A 24,220-nucleotide genomic window follows, 5' to 3' on the forward strand; every position below is an offset into this window, starting at 1 on the left:
AGGCCAAACCAGCCAGCAGGGTAATGCCACAGCCGGGGGACAATTATGATATAAGTTCCCGCGGCCAAAGCATTCATCCCTACTGACCAGTCAGCCTGGCCAGGGCCCTGGGGGAGTGGGGACCCCCCCAATGAAGGGGTCCCCCCCCTCCAGGACTTACCTGACCAGGCTGAAGCCTGGTGCTGTCCCCGATGCCCCTGGGCGGTGGGCATCGGGCTGATGGAATGGTGTAAAAAAAATAGAATAAAAACTATTGTCTTTTACTGTGGAACTATGAGTCTCAGCAAGCCTCCCCCGCAGGCTGGGACTTGGAGAACCACAAGTCCCAGCCTGCAGGGCATTAAAGGGCCCGCTGGCACTTGTAGTTCCACAGTAAAATAAATAGTTAAATAAACACACTGACACACGTGAAAAATAAAAGTTTAATACATCCACAGCCCGCACACACTGATACTTACCTATCTTGAGCCCGTAGGTAGCCTTCAGTCGGTGTCGGCATCCGGTGTCGGCATCCTCCTCCGGTGTCGGTGTCCGGTTCCGACGCAATCCATAGGTGTAGCTGTGGAAGGAAACTGTACTTACAAGTGTCCTCCGGCGAAGATCACGTCCTCTTCTTTCCATGTAGCATCCCCGGGACTTGGCAAAATAACAAACCGGCTTAACGCGAAACCCACGAACTGTGAGCAGGAGCCGCACGTGTGTTTGTTTACATCGTGCGGCTCCGCCTCCCGAATGCCGCTATTGGCCGCCTTATGGCCTAGCGGCTCCTGATTGGCCGTTAGGCCGCAAGCCTGCCAATAGCGGCATTCGGGGGCGGAACCGCACAATGTAAACAAGCACACGTGCGGCTCCTGCTCACAGTCCGTGGGTTTCGCGTTAAGCCGGTTTGTTATTTTGCCAAGTCCAGGGGATGCTACATGGAAAGAAGAGGACGTGATCTTCGCCGGAGGACACTTGTAAGTACAGTTTCCTTCCACAGCTACACCTATGGATTGCGTCGGAACCGGACACCGACACCGGATGCCGACACCGACTGAAGGCTACCTACGGGCTCAAGATAGGTAAGTATCAGTATGTGTGGGCTGTGGATGTATTAAACTTTTATTTTTCACGTGTGTCAGTGTGTTTATTTAACTATTTCTTTTACTGTGGAACTATAAGCGCCAGCAGGCCCTTTAATGTCCCGCAGGCTGGGACTTGTGGTTCTCCAAGTCCCAGCCTGCGGGGGAGGCTTGCTGGGACTCATAGTTCCACATTAAAAGACAATAGTTTTTATTCTATTTTTTTACACCATTCCATCAGCCCGATGCCCACCGCCCAGGGGCATCGGGGACAGCACCAGGCTTCAGCCTGGTCAGGTAAGTCCTGGATGGGGGGGACCCCTTCATTGGGGGGAGTCCCCACTCCCCCAGTGCCCCTGGCCAGGCTGACTGGTCAGTAGGGATGAATGCTTCGGCCGCGGGAACTTATATCATAAGTGTCCCCCGGCTGTGGCATTACCCTGCTGGCTGGTTTGGCCTGGGGCTGGTTCTTAAAATACGGGGGACCCCTAGTCATTTTGTCCCCCGTATTTTGGGAACCAGCCCCAGACCTGGAGCCTGGGGCTGGTTTTAAAAAAATCAGCGAAGCCCTATTTGTCGGTTTTCCTGATTTTTTAATACCAGCCCCGGCTCTTTCAGCCTGGTGCTGGTTACGGCAGTGGGGGGGGGACCCCATGCCGTTTTTTTTTACGGGTAAAAGGGGTACCCCTTTCCCACTGCCAAAAAAAGGCTTTTAAACGGGTAAAACTCAGCTTTTTACCCATTTAAAAAAAAACGGTATTTTTAACCGGGTAAAGCAACCTGGAGCTTTCCCACTGCAGCTCTACCCGTTTAAAAAGGCAAAAAAAAAGGCAAATTACAGTTTAAGAGCTGCAGTGGGAAAGGGGCATAATTTGTGCCCCACTCTGCATCAGGCTTATTATTATATGGTTTATTAAACAGTAATGCAAATGGCTACAGGGCAATAGAAAAGCCACTTGGTAAGTAGATTGCTATTTGCTGTGGAATGTTGCTTCCCCAGCAGTTCATGGGTTAACTCTCACTGGTGGTCGGTGCGTGCTGTGCTTGTAGTCTGCATTTCACGCTCCCACTGTCCTATACAAGAGCAAACATCTGCTGTAGAGTGGCAAGGAGAGGCGCAGATGTCCTGCCTGTAATACACAACACAAGCACCTGACGAGAGGCCTGCACTGTTTACCCTGTTAGAGTACTACTGCGTATGTCCAGACTGCAGAGCAGTAATGCAGACATCCCATCTTGGGGCCTAATTCAGACTGGTGGGTATTCAATTATTGACTGGTCTTTCGACCAGTCAAAAAAAAAAAATCGGTACTTATTTCCTAGCACGGCGCCTGCGATCAAGATTGTATCCATCGGGTCCAAAAAAAGCAACCAAATCGCATGCGATGCGATCGACGCGATTTTTACATTGGAATCAATGTGAAATGGTCCCTGAGACCCGATTTTACATTGGCCCCAATGTTAAATGGCCCCCAGACCCCAATTTTTATGGTTTCCCAACCCTGATGGGTCAAATGACCCCCCATTGTTAACGTGACCCCACGATCAACAACCAACCCGAAACGTGGTGAGCGCAGTGAGCCCCGCGAGGGGCGGCGGTACGCGTCCTCTGACCTTTTCATACCCCCACTATCCACGTCGGCGTGGAGTTGATTTTATATAGTGTGGCGAGCGCAGCGAGCCCCGCTAGGGGACGCGCATTACTTCACAGGTATTACGCGTCCGCTCGCCACACTATATAATATCAGCTCCACGCCGAAGTGTATAGTGGGGGTATGAAAAGGTTGGAGGACGCGCACCGCCGCCCCTCGCGGGCTCGCTACGCTCACCACGCTTCGGGTTGGCGTTCATCATGGGGTGGCGTTAACAATGGGGGGGGGGGGGGGGGGCATTTGTCATGTCAAATACCCATAAGGGTGGCTATACAATGAAAAATCGGGTCCATTGGCCCATTAAACATTGTTCCCTATGTAAAATCGCATCGATCGCATCGCATGCCGTAACTTAAGGCATGCGGTGAATGCGATGGACGCGATTTTTTAATTGTCGGGGAAAAGGTTTAAAAATAGCCCTGAAATCGCGTCGGTCGCATCCATGGCATACCTTAAGTTAAGGTATGCGATCACCTGCGACGGGCGCCGTGCTAGGAAATAAGTACCAAAAAATCTGACATTTATGGGTGTTTTTAGGATGAATTGGATTCATTCTATTCAACACCCATGATGACTTTGTGAATGGTCAAAAAAATCCAACACAGTAAAGCTACTAGCGCCACCTTTTCTTCTTTATTTCCTATACTAGCGTTACTTTTTCTTCTTTTTTTCCTGTATATTTGTTCTGAGGGATTGCTCTTCCCTTTTAAGTAGCTGCTTCATGTCACGCCCCTCGGCAGCACCCCTTTCGGTTGCTTAAGCAACATCCACCCAAAACTACATGAACCGCCACCAATCCACGTGTTTTTTACCACTTTTAAGGTGCGTACACACGGGGCAATACCAGAGATGGTCGCAGATGAAAATGTCACACTGCCGGGAGAAGGAAGTGGAAGTTGTCCGTCCCCCCCCCCCCCCAAAAAAAAGTGAAACGGTATGGACATATTGTACTCAAAAATGGGCGTAAATGGCAGAAACACCACACTAATGCTGCTTTCAGACCGCATAACTGGCTTTGACCCTGTATTTGAAAACGTTTCCAAAAACGGGTCTGCCAGGTAAAACCCCTTTCACATCGCAACTCTTAAGCGGTATATTACAGTTTAAGTGCCGTTTTTTTGACACTGGCAGACCCGTTTTTGGAAACTTTCCAAATACAGGGTCAAAGCCAGTGCAGTCTTCAGCGCGACCCCCCCCCCCCCAGGGGTTAACATCACCACCACCACCCCCAGGGCTAACATCGCCCCCCCCCCCTAAAGTTAACATCACCTCCCCTCCCCCCCGCGTGTTTACACCCCTCGCGTGTTAACATCTCCCACCCCCCCAATGTGTTTAAGAACCCCCCCTCCCCCCACTCCGTGCAGCCGGTACCTCCCGTTGCAGATCCCGGCAGTACTGTGAAAACCGATGCACTTATGAAAAAAAGTGTTTTTCGGAAAATGGCTGCCGCATAGGGAAACCAGTTTAAAAAAAACTGTCTTTCGTATGGGGGCAGCCATTTTCCGAAAGTCACTTTGCATAGGGAAACCAGTTTAAAAAAACTGTCTTTCGTATGGGGGCAGCCATTTTCCGAAAGTCACTTTTCTTATAAGAAAAGTGACTTTCGGAAAATGGCTGCCCCCATACGAAAGACAGTTTTTTTAAACTGGTTTCCCTATGCGGCAGCCATTTTCCGAAAGACACTTTTTTTCATAAGTGCCTCCGTCCATACAGTAATGCCAGGATCTGCAACGGAAGGTACTGGCTGCACGGAGGGGGGTGGGGGGGGAGTGTGTGTTTCTTAAACACATTGCGTAGGGTCGGGGAAGTTAACCTGCGCGCGCGGGGGCGGTGGGGGTGTCCAGTGCTATGAATATTTAATGAGCGCTCATTAAATATTCATTGCGCTGAATTTAGGACTCAGCTCATTGGCTGGGTCCTAAATACCGTTTCAGACCCGATTTTGATGCCAAAATACCGGGTCTGAAACGGGTAGAACCCTCCATGTTAACCGTTTTACAAAATAGGCTTTTGTAAAACGGTTAAGTGGTCCTGCACCTTTCAGACCGCACAGATTACCGTTTTAAAACGGTTAAAAATCGTCAAAATACCAGTTTTTAAGTGCGGTCTGAAAGGGGCATAATTGAGAACCCTGTTGAATTGCACTTTTTTTTCCCAAAATGGGTAAAACATGCTGCACTGCAGGTGGGGCTGATATAAAATGTGCAGAGAGTTAGATTTGGGTGAGGTATATTCAAATTTAAATCTAAATTGCAGTGTAAAAATAAAGCAGCCATCTCATACCAGCACTGGGACAGTGACATCTGGACTGATCCCAGTGCCGGGCAAAGTGACATCTAAAACAGCATCTATCTATATGTAAATTTGGCGCCAGTTGCAAGCTAGCTACAGCTCATGAACCGGAAGCCAATCAGGGACAACCAGCAGCATTTTAGACACGTCAACAATCATGTAGCTGATGTTTGCGCTTTGCACACGTTCTCTGTGTGCACGCACCAAGGCGTGTGTGTGTGTGGGCGGGGGTCGGTCCATTAGCATATGGCGTTCTCATAAGAATGCTGGGTGTTTGCATGCTAATGAGGCCGTGACGGACATGCAGAGCGCGGGCAGCTGACATCACCGGATGTCAGCTGCCAGCCTACTTCCCCCCCTGATAAGCCGATGGAATTGCACTTTGGCCCTCATTCTAATCGCTTCGCCCTGTTGGGACCTATGTTGAAGATCTGCGTATTGGCGAATATGCGCATGTGCAGGTCTTCTCTGCGGGCGCCCTCGGAGACTTACATAGACTCCGAGGCGCTCGCAGAGGGGAATGGTGGATGTGTGCTGGGGACATTTGCAGGATTTCCTGGGTGTACCCATGAAAATGCTGGTTGCGCCCAGGAAAACACTGGGCGTCCCCATGCGAACGGGGGCGACTTCCTGGCTTCCGAGCGCGGGCAGCTGACATCACCAGATGTCAGATGCCCGCCCTGTGCTCGGAGCAGAGCGCTTCTAATCTCACCAGGCAGTGACTTAGATTAGCGAGCGCTTCAGAAATTATTCCATGGTCGGTGACCATTGAATGATTTCGGACCCTCACGCAAGGCTGCGAATGGGTGTTTATGCAAAATGGGGATTCGGAGTCCAGCATGGGGCAGGCGTTCGTGCTGGCAGCATTAGTTGGCTCGGTCGCTGCTTTGCAAGTCAACTAGAATGAGGGCCTTTGTGTGTAGTGTTCTGCTTCCTGCTTGTACATATACAGTAGTAGTCTGCCCTCTTCTGGTTACAAAAGGTACAGCTATTAAAATCCTACTGCTTATACCATACATGTACTGTAGAAGGTATGTGGTCATTGGGTTGACAGTGTTTAGGTCGTCACTCAGTAGGTAGATCACTATTGGTCGACCTGCATTCGGTTGACATGAGTTTTTCATGATTTTTTTTTTAAGAAACCAACTCATACTTTACCATCCCAGAGGGCATAGACGGAGAGTATGGCAACCGCCATGCCAACCTTTTGCCCATATCAGCCTTTTTTCATGTGTCGACATATTGACTGTTGACTAATAATGGTCGACCTCTTCACTGCCAACCTAGGCACTGTTAACCTAATGACCCATACCCCTGTAAAAAGTCTTTTAATACATATTTGTTCATATGCATTTGTATGAAATTCTCCATTCCTTATTCCTTGTTAAGAGGTTCACTAAAAACCACACAGGGCCACAGATAAAAAGATGTGGTGCATTGTGCGTGAGGCCATACGGACTTCTCATCAGGATTAAAATGATTGTGCGCAGCCTAATCAGAAAACTCTAGCAAAGGAAACATGGATTTGTCTGGAAACTAAATTGCATAGTGCAGTGTTCCAGTGGTGGATCTATACATTTGGCTCCCCCCTGCCATTTTGGTAAAACAAAAATGGCTGCTTCTAGGCAATAGGGCTCCCAGTGCGTACAGTAAAATACAGTATACATATAATACTCTAATTTGAACGAGCACACATAAAAAAAAAAAGTGTTTGGCCTTGCTGCAAGGGGTTTGGCCTTGCAGGAAAACTTACCCCAGTTTTTCAATCTGAACACCTAGCCGCCAATGGGGAAAAAAAGTCTGATTCATGGCCCTCTTTTGTCATTTTTCCTCCTTCTAATGAATGACACATTATGCCACACACCATAATGCCCCTTACACATTATGACCACATTGTAAAGCCCCTTACACATTATGTCACATACTATAATGATCCTTACTTATTCTGCAAAACACACTCTAATGCCCCTTACACATTATGCCACACAACATAATGCCACTTACACATTCTTCCACACATCGTAATGCCCTTTATATATGGGATGTGGTCAGCATCATGACTAACGTCAGAACACCAGAACTTCGAAACACATAAGGATCAGAAGTCGACCAGTAAAGATGTTGTCCATAGCAACCAATCAGCTTTTTTCCTACATTTTATAGAACATACTTTATAAATGCTACCTCAAGGCTGATTGGTTGCTACAACAATCGCATGTTTTGAGGATTTCTATCTGTGGGAGCAGGTGGGATAATTACTGACCCAGCAAAATAGTTTAATAGATTTTGCAACGGGATGCGATCAATATGCTGGCAGTCGGAAATACCGACGCCGGAATCGCGACCGCCGCAATGCCGGCACTTTGTCCACGACACCCATAGAGGGACCCTTTGCCCCAGTTGTGCCTGTTTTTTTTTTACACTCTCCCAAGTTACCATGACAACATCATTATATTTTGCAGAAAATATACCTTCTTCTTGTGGATGTAGGAACTGGCCAGATTATGGATCCTAGGATAGACAATAGGAAGTTCGACAGTCATTAGGTCGACCACCTAAGGTTGACATGACTGAAGGTTGACATGGGTCTAGGGCGCCATTAGGTCGACCTGGGGAAGGTCAACATTCAAAAAGGTTAACATGTTTTTTTTGTTTTTACAGGAATGTCGACAGTCAACATGGACAGTAAAAAAGTGCACCACTGCGCTGGCCATGCTTCGGGTACAGTGGCTCGCTACGCTTGGCAAACTATTTTATTCCCCCTCCACGCCCTAGTGGATGGTAGGGCATGAAATACTGCCTGTGAAAAATGTCGACCTTCCCCATGTTGACCTAATGCATGTGTCGACCTAATGACCCAGTCGACCTTACCGATGTTGACCTTCAGACATGTTGACATTCAGTGGTCAACCCAATCCATGTTGGACTTCCCTTTGTCGACATAGTGACCGTATAGCGGCCAGACATGAGCTTATTAAGCAGAATGCAGGAGAGCTGCTACATCAGAGGCATAACTCTGGGAGGCAATGGAGTTATCTCCCGCCGGGCTCCTGCTCTCAAGAGGGCACTTCTCCTCCCCTGCAAGTTTGAATCAGTTAATTGAAAGCTGTCAATATCGCTTCCGTGGCTGACTCCGCATCCTAGCAGGACCATAGATGACACACTTTCTTTATTTTAAACATAATGTACATAACATATATACATACACACATGCATACATGGTGTGTTTGTGTGGAGGGGGGCAACCACTATTTATCTGGCCTCCGGGCAACTGGGACGAACTCACTCCACTGTGCTACATTATCAACTCATTCAGAGCACAAATGCAAAATCCACATATCATTTGTAGGACAACATACTGATGGCTGCCACTAATGTTCTAATAGATGCCCAGGGGTCTTTTATACCATGGAGTCTTGATAAACTTGGAAATCACCACTTGTATTATCACCATTTGCTCCATACTTTATACAGGTCCTGCATTACTATATACAAACAATATAAAGCATTAGGGGGTATTCAATCCTGAATCCGACTGTCAGGACGTTTCCGACAGTCAGATTCACGTCCGTTTTTGACCCATTTGGACTGTAATTCGACAATGGGTACTCAATGTTGTGACTGTCGAGTGTAAAAATGGCTGCATTTTGTCAGCAATGGGCACTAATTTCCCGGAATTGGCCGCAAATTCGACATTTAGTGTCCGGTGGCAAATAGAAGCACTCGCCTATTCAATGCTGCAGTTTTTGACATCATTCAGCTTTTTTTTTTTTAAGTCAAAACCAAATTGTCAGAAATGGTCACTAATTGTCGAATTTCAACGATTTAGTGGCTATTTCCAAAATAATGTAGCCGTTACAAGACTTTCAAGTTACAGTCGGAACAGGTCGAAACCGACAGCCGGATTCAGAATTGAATAACCCCTTAAGCCTCCCAAGAGTTATATTGCATCTGCATGAACATTAGACTGTGTCAGGCAGACACGCAATAAATTGCACCGGATTTTTTTCTAGTTTCTAAATGCCCCCCAGTATTTTAAAAAACCATTCAACAGTCAACGATGTTATACAAACCACCACACAAACTCTTCATAAGCCATGTTAAAAAATAAATTGTTTTTACTGACATTTTTTGCGTTATCAGCTTAGAGTGAACAACACGTGACAAGGTCAAGAACGCAACATTACAGATTAACAGACTAGGATTTGGTCCCAATGTGAAAGTAACAGTCAATGTTCGTGAAATAGTCCAGGGCAGTGCCAAAGTTAGCTCCATTTGTATTCCAGTGATAGCCGTGTTACCGACGTTCCACAACGTGTAAGAGGTCGCAATATAGGACACCCAGTGTATGCAATGATTAACTGGAATTTAAATTTGGTCTATGCAAGGATATTGCCTCAGCCATGTTTACACACTGTAGTGCTTCTGCTACACTGCTGGTCCACTAACAATGTATGACCGCACTGGGTTTACATAGGCAGCACGTGAACCACATTCCCATTCACAGACCATACCCATAAGAGTTATTTCTAGCAGGTATACTCCTGTGAAAGGGAACTGTGCTGCAACCATGTGCATGTAAATCCAGTCTCATCACAGAATAACCCCCACACATGAAGCCATTAATGTCTTAGCTCAATGTCATAGCCTAAGCAGGGGTGTGATGCCAAATACACACAAACGGGTATCCTGTGAACAGTTGGATGGAGCAACAATCAGCCCCCACATAACTTTGGTACAGTCTAGGATACAGGTCGCAGGCTCCAGCTCAGTGGCAGAACTTGTGGGTGGTGAGCCCAGGTGCAAAAATATAATTTGGGCCCCCCTCCTCCAATCCCAATCCAAGTTCATAATATGTAACATGGCAGTGGGTGACAGGGAGAGGCAGCATGTGACAAGGAAAAACAGTGGCTGACAGGTAGAGGGTAACGGGTGCAGCAGTGGGCCCCTTAGTCCGCAGGGGCCCCGGTGCACTGCACCTGCTGCAGAAATGGTAGTTCCGCCTCTTCTCCAGCTCAGTACAGTCACCAGGATGACCTGTAGATAATGATGGCAGATTCATTCTGTACAAAGAACTCCATCCATAACATCTGATATTTTTTTGGCATCGTTACATCCAGTGCCGGGGAGGGTCAGGACAGCAAGGAGACAGAGAACTACCTTCTAAGATACTAGAATGACTCTAGGGGAATTGGGACCCAGAAAACAACTATCTGCCCTAACAAACTGTCACACAAACAACCAGTGTAAATGCCTCAAAAAGTGTACAGTGCTCAAATGTGGTTCAAAAATATACAAATATTATAGTTATGAAACATTTGAAAAATAGCTTTTGTATAAAGGGTTGCACAATTATAAAATCCCTTTGTCCTCTAATGTAGTGTTATGTATTTGATCTGTAGCCCTCTACTAACTAAGTGTAAATATTAGGCTGTTAGGTACCATTTCCCACACCAATAACCCAGTACTTTAGCTGGTGTGAGAAGGAGAACATTTATAAAAACTCTTTTTGAGTAAACTATAAATAAACCATAGTAAAGTGGTCACCCACATCTCTACCCACTGGCAAGGCTGGCAATAAAATAAAAAAATGAATGGCACAAGTTCCAGCTGCTGTTTCTGAAGGATCATGCAGACACAGTGGGCATGGAATTGTACAGTAACGGTACTTGGGATATGAAGGAAATATATTAGATTGTTACTGTCCAGACAAGACATGGTGGAATATCACATATTCAGTGTTGGGAAGGGCTGACAGACAGGATTTGCAGATGAGTTAGTTTGTCATTGATAACAAGGAGTCCAATGTGTTGCTGAAGGCTGGTCTGAGAGAGTCTGAGGAGATCTTCAGCAACGTCAATCATATGATTCCATGATCCCAATGAGTTCCAGCTCCTGGATGGTCTCTGCGTACTCTGCACATTCTGAGCCTCTCTCCTTACAAAAAACGCAGCTCTGGGAAAACATCAATTCCATTATTTTCATCAAAATGAACAAGTAATAAAAAACATGAGATAAACAATAAAACTATAACCTAGGAAAACAGAAGTAACAATAGGAAAATAACTGACAATGAAATGTATAATTGAACTGGGAAAGAATTGAAAGGTACACCAGCACCCAAAACAGTTCATGTTTTCCAGGTCTCCTCAGAGAAACATAAGTAAAATTATTATTATCTCCACCTTTTGAAATGTGCCAGTGAGTTATAACTACACCTGGGCACCTGCCGGGTGACCTGGGAAATGTTTGAAATCCTGAGCACAGAGTTCGAGAGACATGTTAAGTTTTTGTTTAACTACAGACTAGCAAGTACAAGTGCGACTTCCTGTGGTCCACAATACAAGGATTGCCTCACCCCCTATCAATCCTTAGAAAAGTTGGTCACTCCCTTTTTTCAGCATAGTACACCCTCTTTCTTATCCTTAGTTTGGAATGCAGGACATAATTAGGAGAAGACTGGCACAAATGGTATTAATATAAAAGTGATCGCCTTAAAATTAAGTATGTCTTGGACTTCCAGTTCCGATGCACATGAGAGGAGCTGCACCTTATTAGAGCTCCGTAGGCGCGGCTGGAAACGGCGCCCTTCACCTCACTGCAGAGCGGTATACCTGACAGGGAGGCGTCCTAAAGCCACAGGGGATCGGTGCAGCACTGCATGGAGAGATTCTTTGGTCCCATGCCGAAGAATCAGCAGAATAAGGGGACTCAGTCTGGGAAGCAAAAATCCAAGATGGCGGCCACGGCTCCCCCAGCACAAGAACAGACACATGGCGCACTACAGGTACCCGAATCGGAAACCCCGAGAGGCGCTGACCTCTACCCCCCTGTACAGAGCTCATATCAGGACATGATTACAGCTATAAAGGAAACCATAGGCCCAATGTTCCAGGAACAGGCTGCTACCTAAACAAACTATTGAGGACCTGAAAGACCATTTATCACAGCTGACACAAAGAGTCAGCACAGCAGAAGCCCAATTAGGGACAGTCTTTCATGATGTTTAGATCATTAAGGCAGACACCTCAGGGTTACAGAAGTCTGACCATGCCATGCTTAACAAGATAGACGACCTAGAAAACAGATCTAGGAGAAATAACATGCGCATTATGGGACTACCTGAAGCCCTTTAACCCCTTGAGTAGTTGGTTTTGCTGGGGCAGGGCAAACCTACCAGGGCAGTTTGTCCTGCCCCAGCAAAACCCACCACAGACCATTAGGAGCCCCCTCCCCCTAACTCCAGCGTTATTACGCCGAAAATCCCCAGCCGCCGCTGCCCCAGCCGCCTGTCAATCATCACACAGGCGGCAGGCTCGGGGATGTTTCGCAACGGCTCGGGAGGACCCGGGCGACTGAGTGCTCCCGAGTCCCCCAGAGCTGCCTGAACATCCCCGAGCCTGCCGCCTACGTCACTGCTGCAAAATGACTCAGGACTTGGTGGGGTGCTTTATAAGGGTTATCCCATGGTAAAGGTGATATGTCTAGTATAAAGTTTTGCTCATGGAAGGTAGGAGGGATCAATTCCCCAATTAAAAGGAAGAAGCTTCTCTTATATCTCAGGAAGCAAAAGGCAGATGTGATAATGCATCAGGAAACTCACCTTACTGACACAGAACATGATAAATTGGGAGTTTTAGGTTTTAAAGTTGAGGCATATGCCTTCTTTACCTCTAAAGCTAGAGGGGTGGCCATTTTAACATGTAATACATTGGGAGCGACAGTCACTAAATGTATTATAGACCCGGAGGGGCATTTTGTGGTGGTGGAGATCTCCATACATCGGGAGCAATTTGTGCTATGTAATTTATACGCCCCCAATACTTATTCTAAAAATGTTTTTGCTAGCTTACTATCGAAACTGTACCCATATGCAGATTTGCGTCTAAATATAGGCGGGACTTTAATATAGTGGCCATGCCCTCGTTTGATAAATCATCTAACCCTAAAAGACAAACGAAACAACCCTCAGTGGGTATTAGGGAGTTTTCATCCTAACTCCATCTGGTTGATAGCTGGAGGCTGTTACATCCAACGGAGAGAGATTATTAATACCTCTCAGCTGCCCATGGTACTTTGTCACGAATTGATTACATACTCCTGTCCGTGGGCCTCTGTGGCAATCTGCTTGACGTGGGTATCGCACCTACAGTATGTGTCTGTCAGATCCTTCTATGATATGGATTACACTGGAAACTGCCCTAGATGTCGGGACACATCGCCAATGGCGGTTCCCTTCCTATCTGGTGTCTTCCAAGACTTTTAGAGATGCACTGGAGGCTAAATGGATGGAGTATCAACATACTAACAAAGACCATGGTGTAGACACCCTGTTAATGTGACAGGCAGCTAAGGCAGTGCTGAGAGGGGAAATAATTTCCTTTGTCAATAAACATCATAAAGAAAGATCGGCAGATATAATCAAAGCCCAAGATTTGCTAACAACTACGTATGCTGTTTTCAAATCGTCCCCTACCCCAACACATAAAAAGGATATATTTGCAGGCCAAATCTCAATTTGATTCCTTGTTGGAATCCCAGACATTAAAATATATAAATAATGCTAACTATCAGTTCTACAAACATGGGAATAAAAATGGACGCCTATTGTCTAACCCGATGAGAGGATCTAGACCCTCTGCGTTCATTAAAACCTTGAAAAATCCGATGACTGACAGGACACAAAGGAACGGAGATGCTTAACATTCTTCGGGAATTTTACTCTAAGCTATACTCTCAGGGAGAAATAGATCAGGGGAAAAAGAGAAGTTCTGGGCATCTATATCCCTGCCCCAAATTTCAAGCAAGGCGGCAGACTGAAGTTAGTGTTAGAGTTAGATAAGATAATTGTGAGTGATATGTTTTAACAAACTAGATGTATATAATACTCCGGATATTTGGTGACGTTTGAAGTATATTGCTGAGATATGTATACACTTTTAGAGAGTCACTGCTCGGGAAAGTGGGAAGATAGAACAAGTGACATGCAGAGAAGTTTCTCTATGATGTATAATGTATGATGTAACTGTCCGTGCAATGATCAGAATACATGTACCAAATAATTATGATTTATTCACAAAAGTTTATACATGTAACCACAAAAATGTAAAATGTAATATCCTATTTTGACAAAATTAATAAAATTGTTTTTAAAAATAAATAAATATGTCTTTCACAAATATAACTGAAACTAGGCTAGGATGGCAATACGAAAACATAAGAAAGCTGCAAAAAAGCAACAAATGGAAGTTTAGAATGAGGGTACAGTACAAGGCACTTTATTCCTGACAATGGACAATTTTTCCTTACATTTCCGCTGAACCTACCTCCCGGCAGTGTCAGTGCATGTCCTCCAAATAATGTTTCCCTCCTGTATATTGTTAAATCCTTTGGTATATTTGAATGTTTCTACCATGTTCCCCTTTCCCTTCTCCGCTCCAAACTATCATGTTAAGATCTTTTACTCTCTCTGGGTAAGATTTGTGCTAGAGGCCGTGCACCATTTTAGTTGCCCTTCTTTGTGCCGTCACTTTTTTCCTACTACTGATTCCTCTCCCTATGCAACCAAGCATCTGACTTGGCTTTATCATTGCTTTGTTACATTGCTTACCTGCCTTTAAGTCACGGTAACCCTTTTAGTGCCAACATTGCTGGTGAGAAATTTGCATAATATCCGCTAAAAATGCCAGCCTCGCTCACAGGCAATATTTAACTAAACTTAACTTCAGATCAGTTGGCTGGCAATAACTAAAGTGATTCATATTCCTTGACTACGGCCCTGGCATTTTGAGCGGATATTTTGCACATCTCCCATAGCGATGTTGGCACTCAAAGGTAGTTTCCATTATAGTACCCTTAAAACTTTAACTAGCCTTTTGGTTTTTAAAACTCAAGTGCATTATTTTGCTCTTTTTTTTGCATTAAACTGCAGTTACCATGTTCTTGACCATTCCTCAAGTTACCTAGATCCTCAAATTATTTGTTGTATCGCTTCCAGGTTAAACAAATATTGCATATCTTTGTGCAATCTCCAAAAAAGGCAAATGTTTCCTTCAATAGCACTTCCAATATCATCAACAAAGATATTCAAGAGCAGTGGTCAAAGTACAGCGCCCTGGGGTACTCCACTGGTAACATTTATTTTCATAGAATGCTATCCATTTATTACAACTGTCTATTTCCTATCCTGCAACCAGGTTCTTATCCATTTAAATGTTTTATGATCCAATCCCACGCTTCTGAGTTTATTTAGCACTCTACAATGTTGGACAGTGTCTAGATATGCTACATCTATGGCCCCCCTTGAATTAGTCCACAACGCTTTCAATAGTTTTTCTATTTCTTTCTATACTACTGACAATATACTTACTGGTCTTTAGTTACTTGCATCTTCCTTCCTTCCACTTTTGTGTAGTGGTGTAACATTTGCTCTTTTCCAGTTCTCGGGAATTGCACCTGTATGTAGCGACTGTTTGAATAATTCTATTAATGATGCTACCAGCACACCTTACAGCTCTTTTAGTGTTCTTGAATGTATCCCATCTGGCCCTATTGATTTATCCACATTCAGTTTTGAGAGTTCTGTTGAAATCTTCTCATCTGTAAATGTACTTTTATCTAACTTACTTTTATGAATGTCCTTGCAAATTAACTTTGTCCCCTTTCCCTCTCCTTGCTACGGAATACTGAGCAAAAATATTTAAGTGATCTGCTATTGCATTGTCTCCCTCCATTAATTTATCACTCTCCTTCTTAAGTCTTATTATTTTTCCATTTTGTTTTCTCCTTTTACTTATATACTTAAAAAAAAAAAGTTTTTTGCACCCTTTATCTACTGACTGGGCCATCCCCCCCCCCCCTTCTACCTTTGGTGATATTTTTCAATGTTTGGTTACATCTCTTTATTTTTTATACTGTTCAGAAATCACACTATTGTAAGCAATCATATAATAAATCAACCATTTACTGGAACACCAGTGTCTTAAAACCAGCTACTAAGTTGAAAGTGATATGTTAACCATAAAGTATATTCTTTATAGTACACATGGCAATAATGCACTGCTACAGGCAATTCCACCTTTACCTGGTCATATGACCTGTATGCCTGTGCTGGGGCTGGTCATATATCCTGTATGCCTGTGCTGGGGTCCCCTCTCCCATGCCTCTATACCAGTGATTTTCAACCTTTTTACCTTGCGGCACACTAGATAAGATTTTAAAATTGCCAAGGCACACCATGAGATCCCCACAGGGCAAAACACATTGGCCCCCACAGGTAAAAAACAAACCTATTGGCCCCCATATAAAAAACAATCACACTGGTCCCCACAGGTAACACAAATAAAATACATTGGCCCTTTACATGAAAAGAAGAAACCAGTAAATAACAGTTGAACTGATGGTGGCTGTAAAACTCGTTTGGGCATCTCTTGATCTGGGTGCACACTTGAGAACAGCTCAAGGCACACTAGTGTGCAACGGCACAGTGGTTGAAAAACACTGCTCTATACAGTGATGATCAGTGCTGAGCATAGAAGACTAGGCTCTGCTAGTTTGATAACACGCTGCGATTGCAAGTTTTTTTGGAGTAAAAGTAAGCTAGTCACAGTATATATTAAAGCCTAATTCAGATATTTACAGACCCCTAACATAAACCTCAGTAATAACCGTACAGCTTCTAATACCTTCATGTACTGGTTACAGGGTCACTTATAAGACAATCACCACCTGTCACAGGTATGATAAGACAATCACCACCTGTCACAGGTATGTGAACAGACTGACAAGCATCTTGCACACCCAGGTGACTTCCCACAGTCTGTCCCTGTCCTGGACAGACTCTGCTATTTTCAGAACAGGATTTATCCTTTAGCCAATTATAGAAACTACCAGGACAATCCGATTACCAAATTAAAGTAGCAGAACTTTGTTTACATTCAGGCTGGAGTCCACGAGGAATCTTACTTTATACTCAGACTGCAGAGTGGTGCTTCTCTTTATGGACGCAAACAGAGACTTTTACCATAGAGCACATGCATAGAAGTGAATGTAACATAGAAACATAGAATTTGACGGCAGATAAGAACCACTTGGCCCATCTTGTCTGCCCCTTTTTTAAACATGTTACCTCAAACCATATTTGATCCTTATTTTTTTGTAAGGATATCAATATGCTTATCCCAAGCATGTTTAAATTGTACTACTGTATTTGCGTCTACCACCTCTGTTGGGAGACTATTCCACTTATCTACTACTCTTTCTGTGAAAAAATTCTTCCTCACATTTCCCCTGAATCTTCCTCCCTCTAGTTTCAGTGCATGTCCTCGTGTTCTGTTGCTCCTCTTCCTGTGAAGAATGTCTCCCACCTGTACCTTGTTAAAGCCCTTGATATATTTAAAAGTTTCTATCATGTCCCCCCTTTCCCTTCTCTGCTCCAAACTATACATATTAAGATCTTTTAGTCTTTCCTGGTTTGTTTTGTGATGTAGGCCATGCACCATTTTAGTTGCCCTTCTTTGTACAGTCTCTAATGTATTTATATCCTTCTGGAGATATGGCCCACACAGTACTCTAGATGAGGCCGTACCAATGACAGGGCCGAAACTAGGTTTTCTGGCGCCCAGGGCAAGGCATTTATTTGGTGCCCCCCCCCCCAAAAAAAATATATATATATATATATATGGTGGTGTGGTGCAGTGTCACCATGTAACTGTGTCTGCCGCCAGCCTGCTTCTCTGTTCTGTGTCCCGAATCCCGCTGCCTTCACCTGTGTGCTCGGATGTGCAGTCTGTTCTGGAGGTGCTGTGCAGCACCGCCGCCCATGTAACTGTGCTGTCACCGTGCACAGTGTAACTTCATTGCAGTCAGTGTCTGCCGGCCGGGCCCGCTGCTGTGTCCCGCCGCCGCCATGCCCTCTGTGTCCTGTCGATGGTGCGGAGGCTTGCAGCCTGGTGGTGCCATGCTGAACTGGTACTGTAGTAGTTGTAGTGGGATGCTGGACGATCCCGCCCGGGCTCTTTAGGCGCCGGCTGTCCCTCCGCTATGAGTCGTGCTGCTGCAGTGCACAGTCGCTCCTCCACCTTTCGATGTGATACGGGTGGTGACTGCATGATGATGTCACACCCACATCGTCACACATCACGGAGGAGGGACCCAACGGCCTGCGGTGGTGTCATGTAAAGTAGGAGGATCATTCATCTACCATAACAAGCCTCAGTCAGCACCCCCCCCCCCCACCCAGCGCCCGGTGCGGGTGACCCCCTAGCCCCCCCCCTAGTTACGGCCCTGCCAATGACCTATACAGTGACATTATTACTTCTTTCTTTCTACTGCTGATACCTCTCCCTATGCAACCAAGCATCTGACTTGCCTTCTTCATTGCTTTGTTACATTGCCTATCTGCTTTTAAGTCCCCTGAAATAGTGACACCTAGATCCCTCTCTTTCTCAGTAGTTTCCATTATAGTGCCGTTTATACTATATTTAGTCTTTGTAACGAACAGTTGTGTATCTATTGCTAAGTTGAAATCAGTTGGATCTCTGCCAGAGCAACCCAATGTACAGGAACTGGGCTGCTTCTTGGAAGAGATTTGTGTCGTGAGAGTCTTATGGGTGAATGGCTAAAAATTCCATGCCATTCTGCACTTAGATGGCTGGTGCAAGAATTATTATTATTAATGATAAAGGAAGTCTCACATTAGCATAAAGGTACTATATTAATCTTCCACAACTTCATGCAAATATGGTCACTTCCTCCGGATCAGAATAAGGCCCAAAGTCTGTACAATTATGCCCAGTAACGCTGTCCGGCATTTGCACAGAACAGCGAACACCTCTGCCTGATTGACAGGTAAAGCTGTTAACAGGGAGGGCCAGGGGGTGTCTGGCATGGAAATAGGCATGCCGCCCCCCCCCTGTTTTCCAGGAGTGGCCAACCCACCGATTGAGCTGCAGGGTGCAGTTTACTTGGCCCTGCGACAGGAGCATTGCAACAGATGGTGAGTAATGACCAACAGCTACATTTACATGCCCAAGGTAGGGTGGCTGATGCTGCCCCAGGTCCAGACACCTGCGCAATGGATCTGCCAGTTGCCGTAAATGCAAACAAGCGTCAGGCCAACAGCACATGTGCAAAACACAGGCTTCTATGGACTGCATCAGCTGCAGCCCAATGAAGCCGCAGTGGGCTACAGGAAAGGCAGGAAGTGGATTCCCACAGTAAGCCCTCTCTTTAGCAGATCTGGAAGTCACACGTGGTGTAAACACCTCCCCCCTGGGCTGCCCGTAGTATCTGACTGACCATTAGGGATTACAATCACTGAACTGAGCTGGCAGAGTTTACTGGAAGGGGCAGTCCTATAGCCCATAGGTATAATACACCACTGTTATAATGACTACAACTGGGCACCTGTCAGGAAACCTGAAAAACATGACCTGCTTAGGGTTCTGAAGATTGAGTTTGAAAACCCCTGCATTAAACAAAGGAGAATGGACATGAAAGAAGGCTAAGAACTAAGTAAGCAGGTGAAACCAGAGGTTCGCAAACTTGGTTTTCAAGGCACCCTAGTAGTCCAGGTTTTAAGTATATTCATGCTTGGCCACAGGTGACTAAATAAGTACCTCAATCAATTTAATCCTCTGTATCGTGCCATGGATATATGAAAACCTGGATGGTTAGGGTGCATGGAGGACAAAAGTTTAGGAACCACTGGGTTAAGGAACTCCATATACTCACTGGCACCTCAATGGTCCCTGGAAGTCCCCCTCTCTGTATCCAAGAATGAATCTCGCCAAGTTCTTTCCACTGATCATCTGTGAAGCGAGGCTGAAACTTCTGCATGGATTTCAGTCGATCACAATCCTCTCTGAGAACCGCATCCACATCCCTGATAATGAACACGATAGAAACATAGTATATGTTCACATACATCATCTATACACAAGCATATTTCAGGATATTTAATACCCATTTCACAATTTTTTAGCCTTTTAAAACAGTTAGAGCTGTAGTGTGAAAGCACCAGTCTGTATTTACCGGTTACAAATAACCGGTATTTGCAAACGGGTAAAAAGCAGAGTCCTACACAGTTCAGAGCCTTTTTTATGCAGTGTGAACAGCTCTGAACCGGTATTTAGGACTCATGGAGCGAAGTGCATAATTAATGAATGGACCCGCTCATTACATATGCACATATGTAATGAGCAGGCCCGCTCAATAAATATGCACTGTACTGTCTCAGTGCTACTGTCTGTCCTGTTCTCCACTGCTTTCACACTGCAAACCTGCTTGAGACCTGGTATTTACTGCAGTGTGAAAGGGGTTTAAAGTGGCTCAGACCCGGTTTAAATACGTTTTTAAAATACTGGGTCTTAAAGTTTTGGCAATGTGAAAGCAGCATAACTGGTATATCTATTTTGTATTCTTACAGCTCTTGCATTCCCGTATAATAGGATTCATTTTCACATACTGTTATAGAATGCAATTCATTTTAGTACAGAACCTATAATTAGCAACCTACAAGTCTTAATGGGCCTTATTTTGGTTCATTCTTTCTGACAAAATCCTTCTTAGATGGACAAAACCATGTGCACTGCAGGGGGGGCAGATGTAACATGTGCAGAGAGAATTAGATTTGGGTGAGTAATTTTGTTTCTGTGCAGGGAAAATACTGACTGCTTTATTTTTACACTGCAATATAGATCTCACTTTGAAGTAAAACCCCAACCAAATCTAATTCTCTCTGCACAAGTAACACCTGCCCCACCTGCAGTGCACATGGTTTTGCCCATCTAAGAAGGATTTTGTCAGAAAGAATGAACCAAAATAAGGCCCAATGACACATTATTGTGCAGAAAGATCCCCAGAAACTCCAGAGACAACACAAGACTCCCATTCTTAAGGTAATTGATCATATACTAGTGTTAGTGGAAAATCTCAAATGTAAAATGTAAAGAAAGTAAAGGCCAGCAGATAAGCTTTGGTAGCTACTGTTATAGTGAGGATCTCACTCCCGCAGATCCTCACTGAAGCATACATAGCTCTATTTTGCCTGCATTAATCCTCCTATGCTCACCGTAATGATATTTGGTAGGTCATCATGACATTCTCGTCTGAGTTGGCAGCCAGAAGCCACATGGGGTCTTGAAGGACATAATTCATAACAGTCTCCCCAGTCTCCTTTTTTTTATTGTTCTCTGAAGAGTCAACACTGCCAAAGTACTTGCTGCTGTGGCTTGTCTGACTACTCCCTATAGCATATAAAAAGAAAAAAATATGAATGAAGATGACACTCTAAAGGTGTCCACATACTAGAAAGATGTGTAAAAAAAATAAGATCTAGATCAGTAGATTTCATGCACCACAATCCCCGAGCACAATCGGACACCCAAGTCCCACAGTTCTTTAGCTGTATCGTCTGATCTTCCCTGCAACAAGGAAGATTGGAAGATGCAACTAAAGATCCGTGGGAGTGCGTACTGGATCAGTAAGAATCGCCAGAAAAAATCGCTGTAGTGTATGGGCACCTTTAGTGATACTACCAGAGATTAGGTAAGGCCACCATACATTACAGATGTATTGGTGCAACGTATTGTTCCCCAATGGCTGGGTCAGGGAACAGGGAATAATAAACATGTCTTGATTCCTTGTTCCCAACCAAAAATGTTTGGGAACAGCAAATCCAGCATTCTTAATAGGTTTACTTTCCCCGACAGTCATCGATTGCCGATGGGGATCGGTGGTACTATGGGCAGTCTGATTTATGGGGGCCATTAGTTTATAGTAGAACACTTTCCCTAGTGCTATGATGGACCTACCTGTCAGACTCCCAGATGTACCATTTGTGCGGAACCCCGAGGTCAGGGATTCTGAAACTGCAGAAGATACTGAACAGGTTCCAGAAGATGCGTCTTCTTGCAGTAATAGATCCATAAAGTCACTGCCAGTGGAAACAGCATCACTAGTATGGTCATCTGCAGGGGATTCTGTCTGTGAGATATGAAGGGGGAAGGTGCACATTAGCATGAGTGGCGCATATATTAAACACTCCATATGAATGGTAAATCATAAAGTACTATACCTACCAGCTCGGGATCTTCACAGGGTTGAGACATCGATGTAATGTTCACAGCACCTCCCACACCTGGGCCTCCCTCAGAACGCTCAGCCTTTAGTGTCTCTTCCAACTGCAACAGGTTGAGCTGTAGAGGCGAGCTGCAGCGAGACTGGAACAGAGGGGGTGACAGAGGATGTTGCGGAGTGGAGGAGCGAGAGATTCCTTCCTTAGGCTTTAGTTCACTCTGTGGCATTGTATATGGATATGGTTGCACAGACTGAGGAGCTACAGTCTGTGGAACAGGAAAGGAAGGCTGTACAATAGGGAAAGGAGGCTGAGGAGCAGAGAATGTTGGGTCTGAAGCAGTGAAGGTCGGCTGTATAGCGTATAATGGAGGCTGAACTGGAAAGGGATGTTGGGGTGCTGCCACAGGATAAGCAGGTGGTGGAAGAGTAGGGGGATACATATAATTAGGTAGAACAAGTGCTACCATGGGTGATATGAGAGCGGTATGGAAAGGCTGCATGTTTGAGGGGGTACCATTAGAGGTTTCATTTGGCACCAGGATTTGGGGAGAAGGGAAAACGGGTAAAGGAAATGCAGGCAACACAGGATATGGCAGTGGAGGATAACTAGCGTGTGAGTTCTCAGACTGGGACCATGCAGTGGTATTGAGCCCAGTAAGAGGATAGCGATGGGGCTGTGGTATGCCCGAGCTGCTGCTGTCCCACGATTCTGTCCGAACACGTTTCACTTTAGGCTTCCGAGTCTTCAGGCTTCGTCTTGTAGTAGGATCTGCACCCTGTGGGCCATGTGGTCGCAGGGCTGTAAGCAAAAGGAAACCTTTAGTTTTAAATAACGATTTAATGATCTGTACAAGTCACACTCAGCCAATAATCATTCCAACAAAGGGCCTTATTCTGATCGGTGCGGCCCGATCAGAATATGCGGCCGCAACCGTGCAGGCGAATCCCCGCCTTCCATACGGATCGCCACCTGCCGTCCGTACGCGGATATGTGGCGATCCGCATGAAATTGGACAGGGATACGCCTCCTCCGTCTTGGGAGCTGCCCCTGCATTCGATGGTCGCCGAACATCGAATGCAGGGCCGCATGCTCCACCAGGTCCCGCAACACAAGACCACACGGACACTTGTCCGTGTGAAATCATGTACGGGGGCGGGCAGCTGACATCCGGCGATGTCAGATGCCCGCCCCGTACCCACGCGTCACGGCCTCATTACCATGCATACGCCCCGCGTTTGCATGGGAACGCCCATGAAACGCGGGGCGTATGCATAGGGTAATGAGGCTAAGTAGCCCCTCACGCCCCTCTACGCCCCCTGTGCGGCGTATAAAGAATCCGTGCGGCGAAATCGCCTGCACATGCGCAGAGTGACCTCTGCACATGCGCAGACGATCAACATCGGCGGTCCGTCCGCATGCGGGAATATCCGCACCGATCAGAATAAGGGCCAAAGTGACAACACCAAATACACTTGTACTTCCAACAATAATGTCCTTGTCCAATAACCTCTCTCAGCTACACGTTAATCTTATCTTACCAGCATCATCCAGAACCACTATGATCACACCACTATCCAGCAGCTAACCAGCATCTTGCCCCATTGTCAGATCTCTGATTGCTCACCTCCCAGCCTTTCATGCATGTAGCTGCTGCACCTCGTCTGGAAGGCGCTAAGTCTCTTCACATCCATGAAGCCATTGAGGAAATCATTCTCCTCTCTGTGAGTGTGAGCCACCAGCACTTTCTTGGTTAGCCCCAGCTGTTTATATGGCGCCTTCTCTGTGTTTCCTGGCAGAAGTGGCGGAACATCAGCAGAATGTGAGGGCCCCAACTCCAATTCTAAGCAGCAAAAAGAGTAAGATAAGAGCTTATGAAACACATCCATCCATATTAACAAGGAAAACGCCCTTCATTTCAGAATGGACCGTAAACATGAATTAAGCATTCTACTGATTAGGAAAGCATTCATTCCAGACAATTTGATTTTTCATTGATTTTTGCATGCTGTGGTCCAAATTAGCAGGTGGGGCAGATGTAAAATGTGCAGAGAGAATTAGATTTGGGTGAGTTATTTTGTTTCTGTGCAGGGTAAATACGTTTTATTTTTACACTGCACTTTGAAGTAAAACCCCAC

General features: G+C 45.4%; 1 protein-coding gene across 5 annotated transcripts in view; it reads right to left on the reverse strand.

Annotated features, from left to right (window-relative positions):
* Window positions 1-9,101: 9,101 nt before the first annotated feature.
* LOC146064602 (period circadian protein homolog 2-like) overlaps window positions 9,102-24,220 on the reverse strand; it is a 74,974-nt gene continuing 59,855 nt past the window's right edge. For 4 of the 5 annotated variants that reach the window (XM_083178296.1, XM_083178297.1, XM_083178295.1 and 1 more), the window contains 6 exons: window positions 23,710-23,925; window positions 22,087-22,883; window positions 21,820-21,991; window positions 21,078-21,252; window positions 19,739-19,889; window positions 9,102-10,960 (listed from right to left, as the gene is read on the reverse strand). In XM_083178296.1, coding sequence (XP_083034422.1) covers window positions 10,862-10,960; window positions 19,739-19,889; window positions 21,078-21,252; window positions 21,820-21,991; window positions 22,087-22,883; window positions 23,710-23,925 — 1,610 coding nt within the window. In that variant the 3' untranslated portion in view covers window positions 9,102-10,861. The remainder of the gene's footprint in view (window positions 10,961-19,738; window positions 19,890-21,077; window positions 21,253-21,819; window positions 21,992-22,086; window positions 22,884-23,709; window positions 23,926-24,220) is intronic. The other variant, XM_083178298.1, reaches the window with a different exon arrangement.

Source organism: Crinia signifera, chromosome 3, assembly GCF_055691185.1.
Source record: "Crinia signifera chromosome 3, ASM5569118v1, whole genome shotgun sequence".
NCBI classification, from domain to species: domain Eukaryota; kingdom Metazoa; phylum Chordata; class Amphibia; order Anura; family Myobatrachidae; genus Crinia; species Crinia signifera.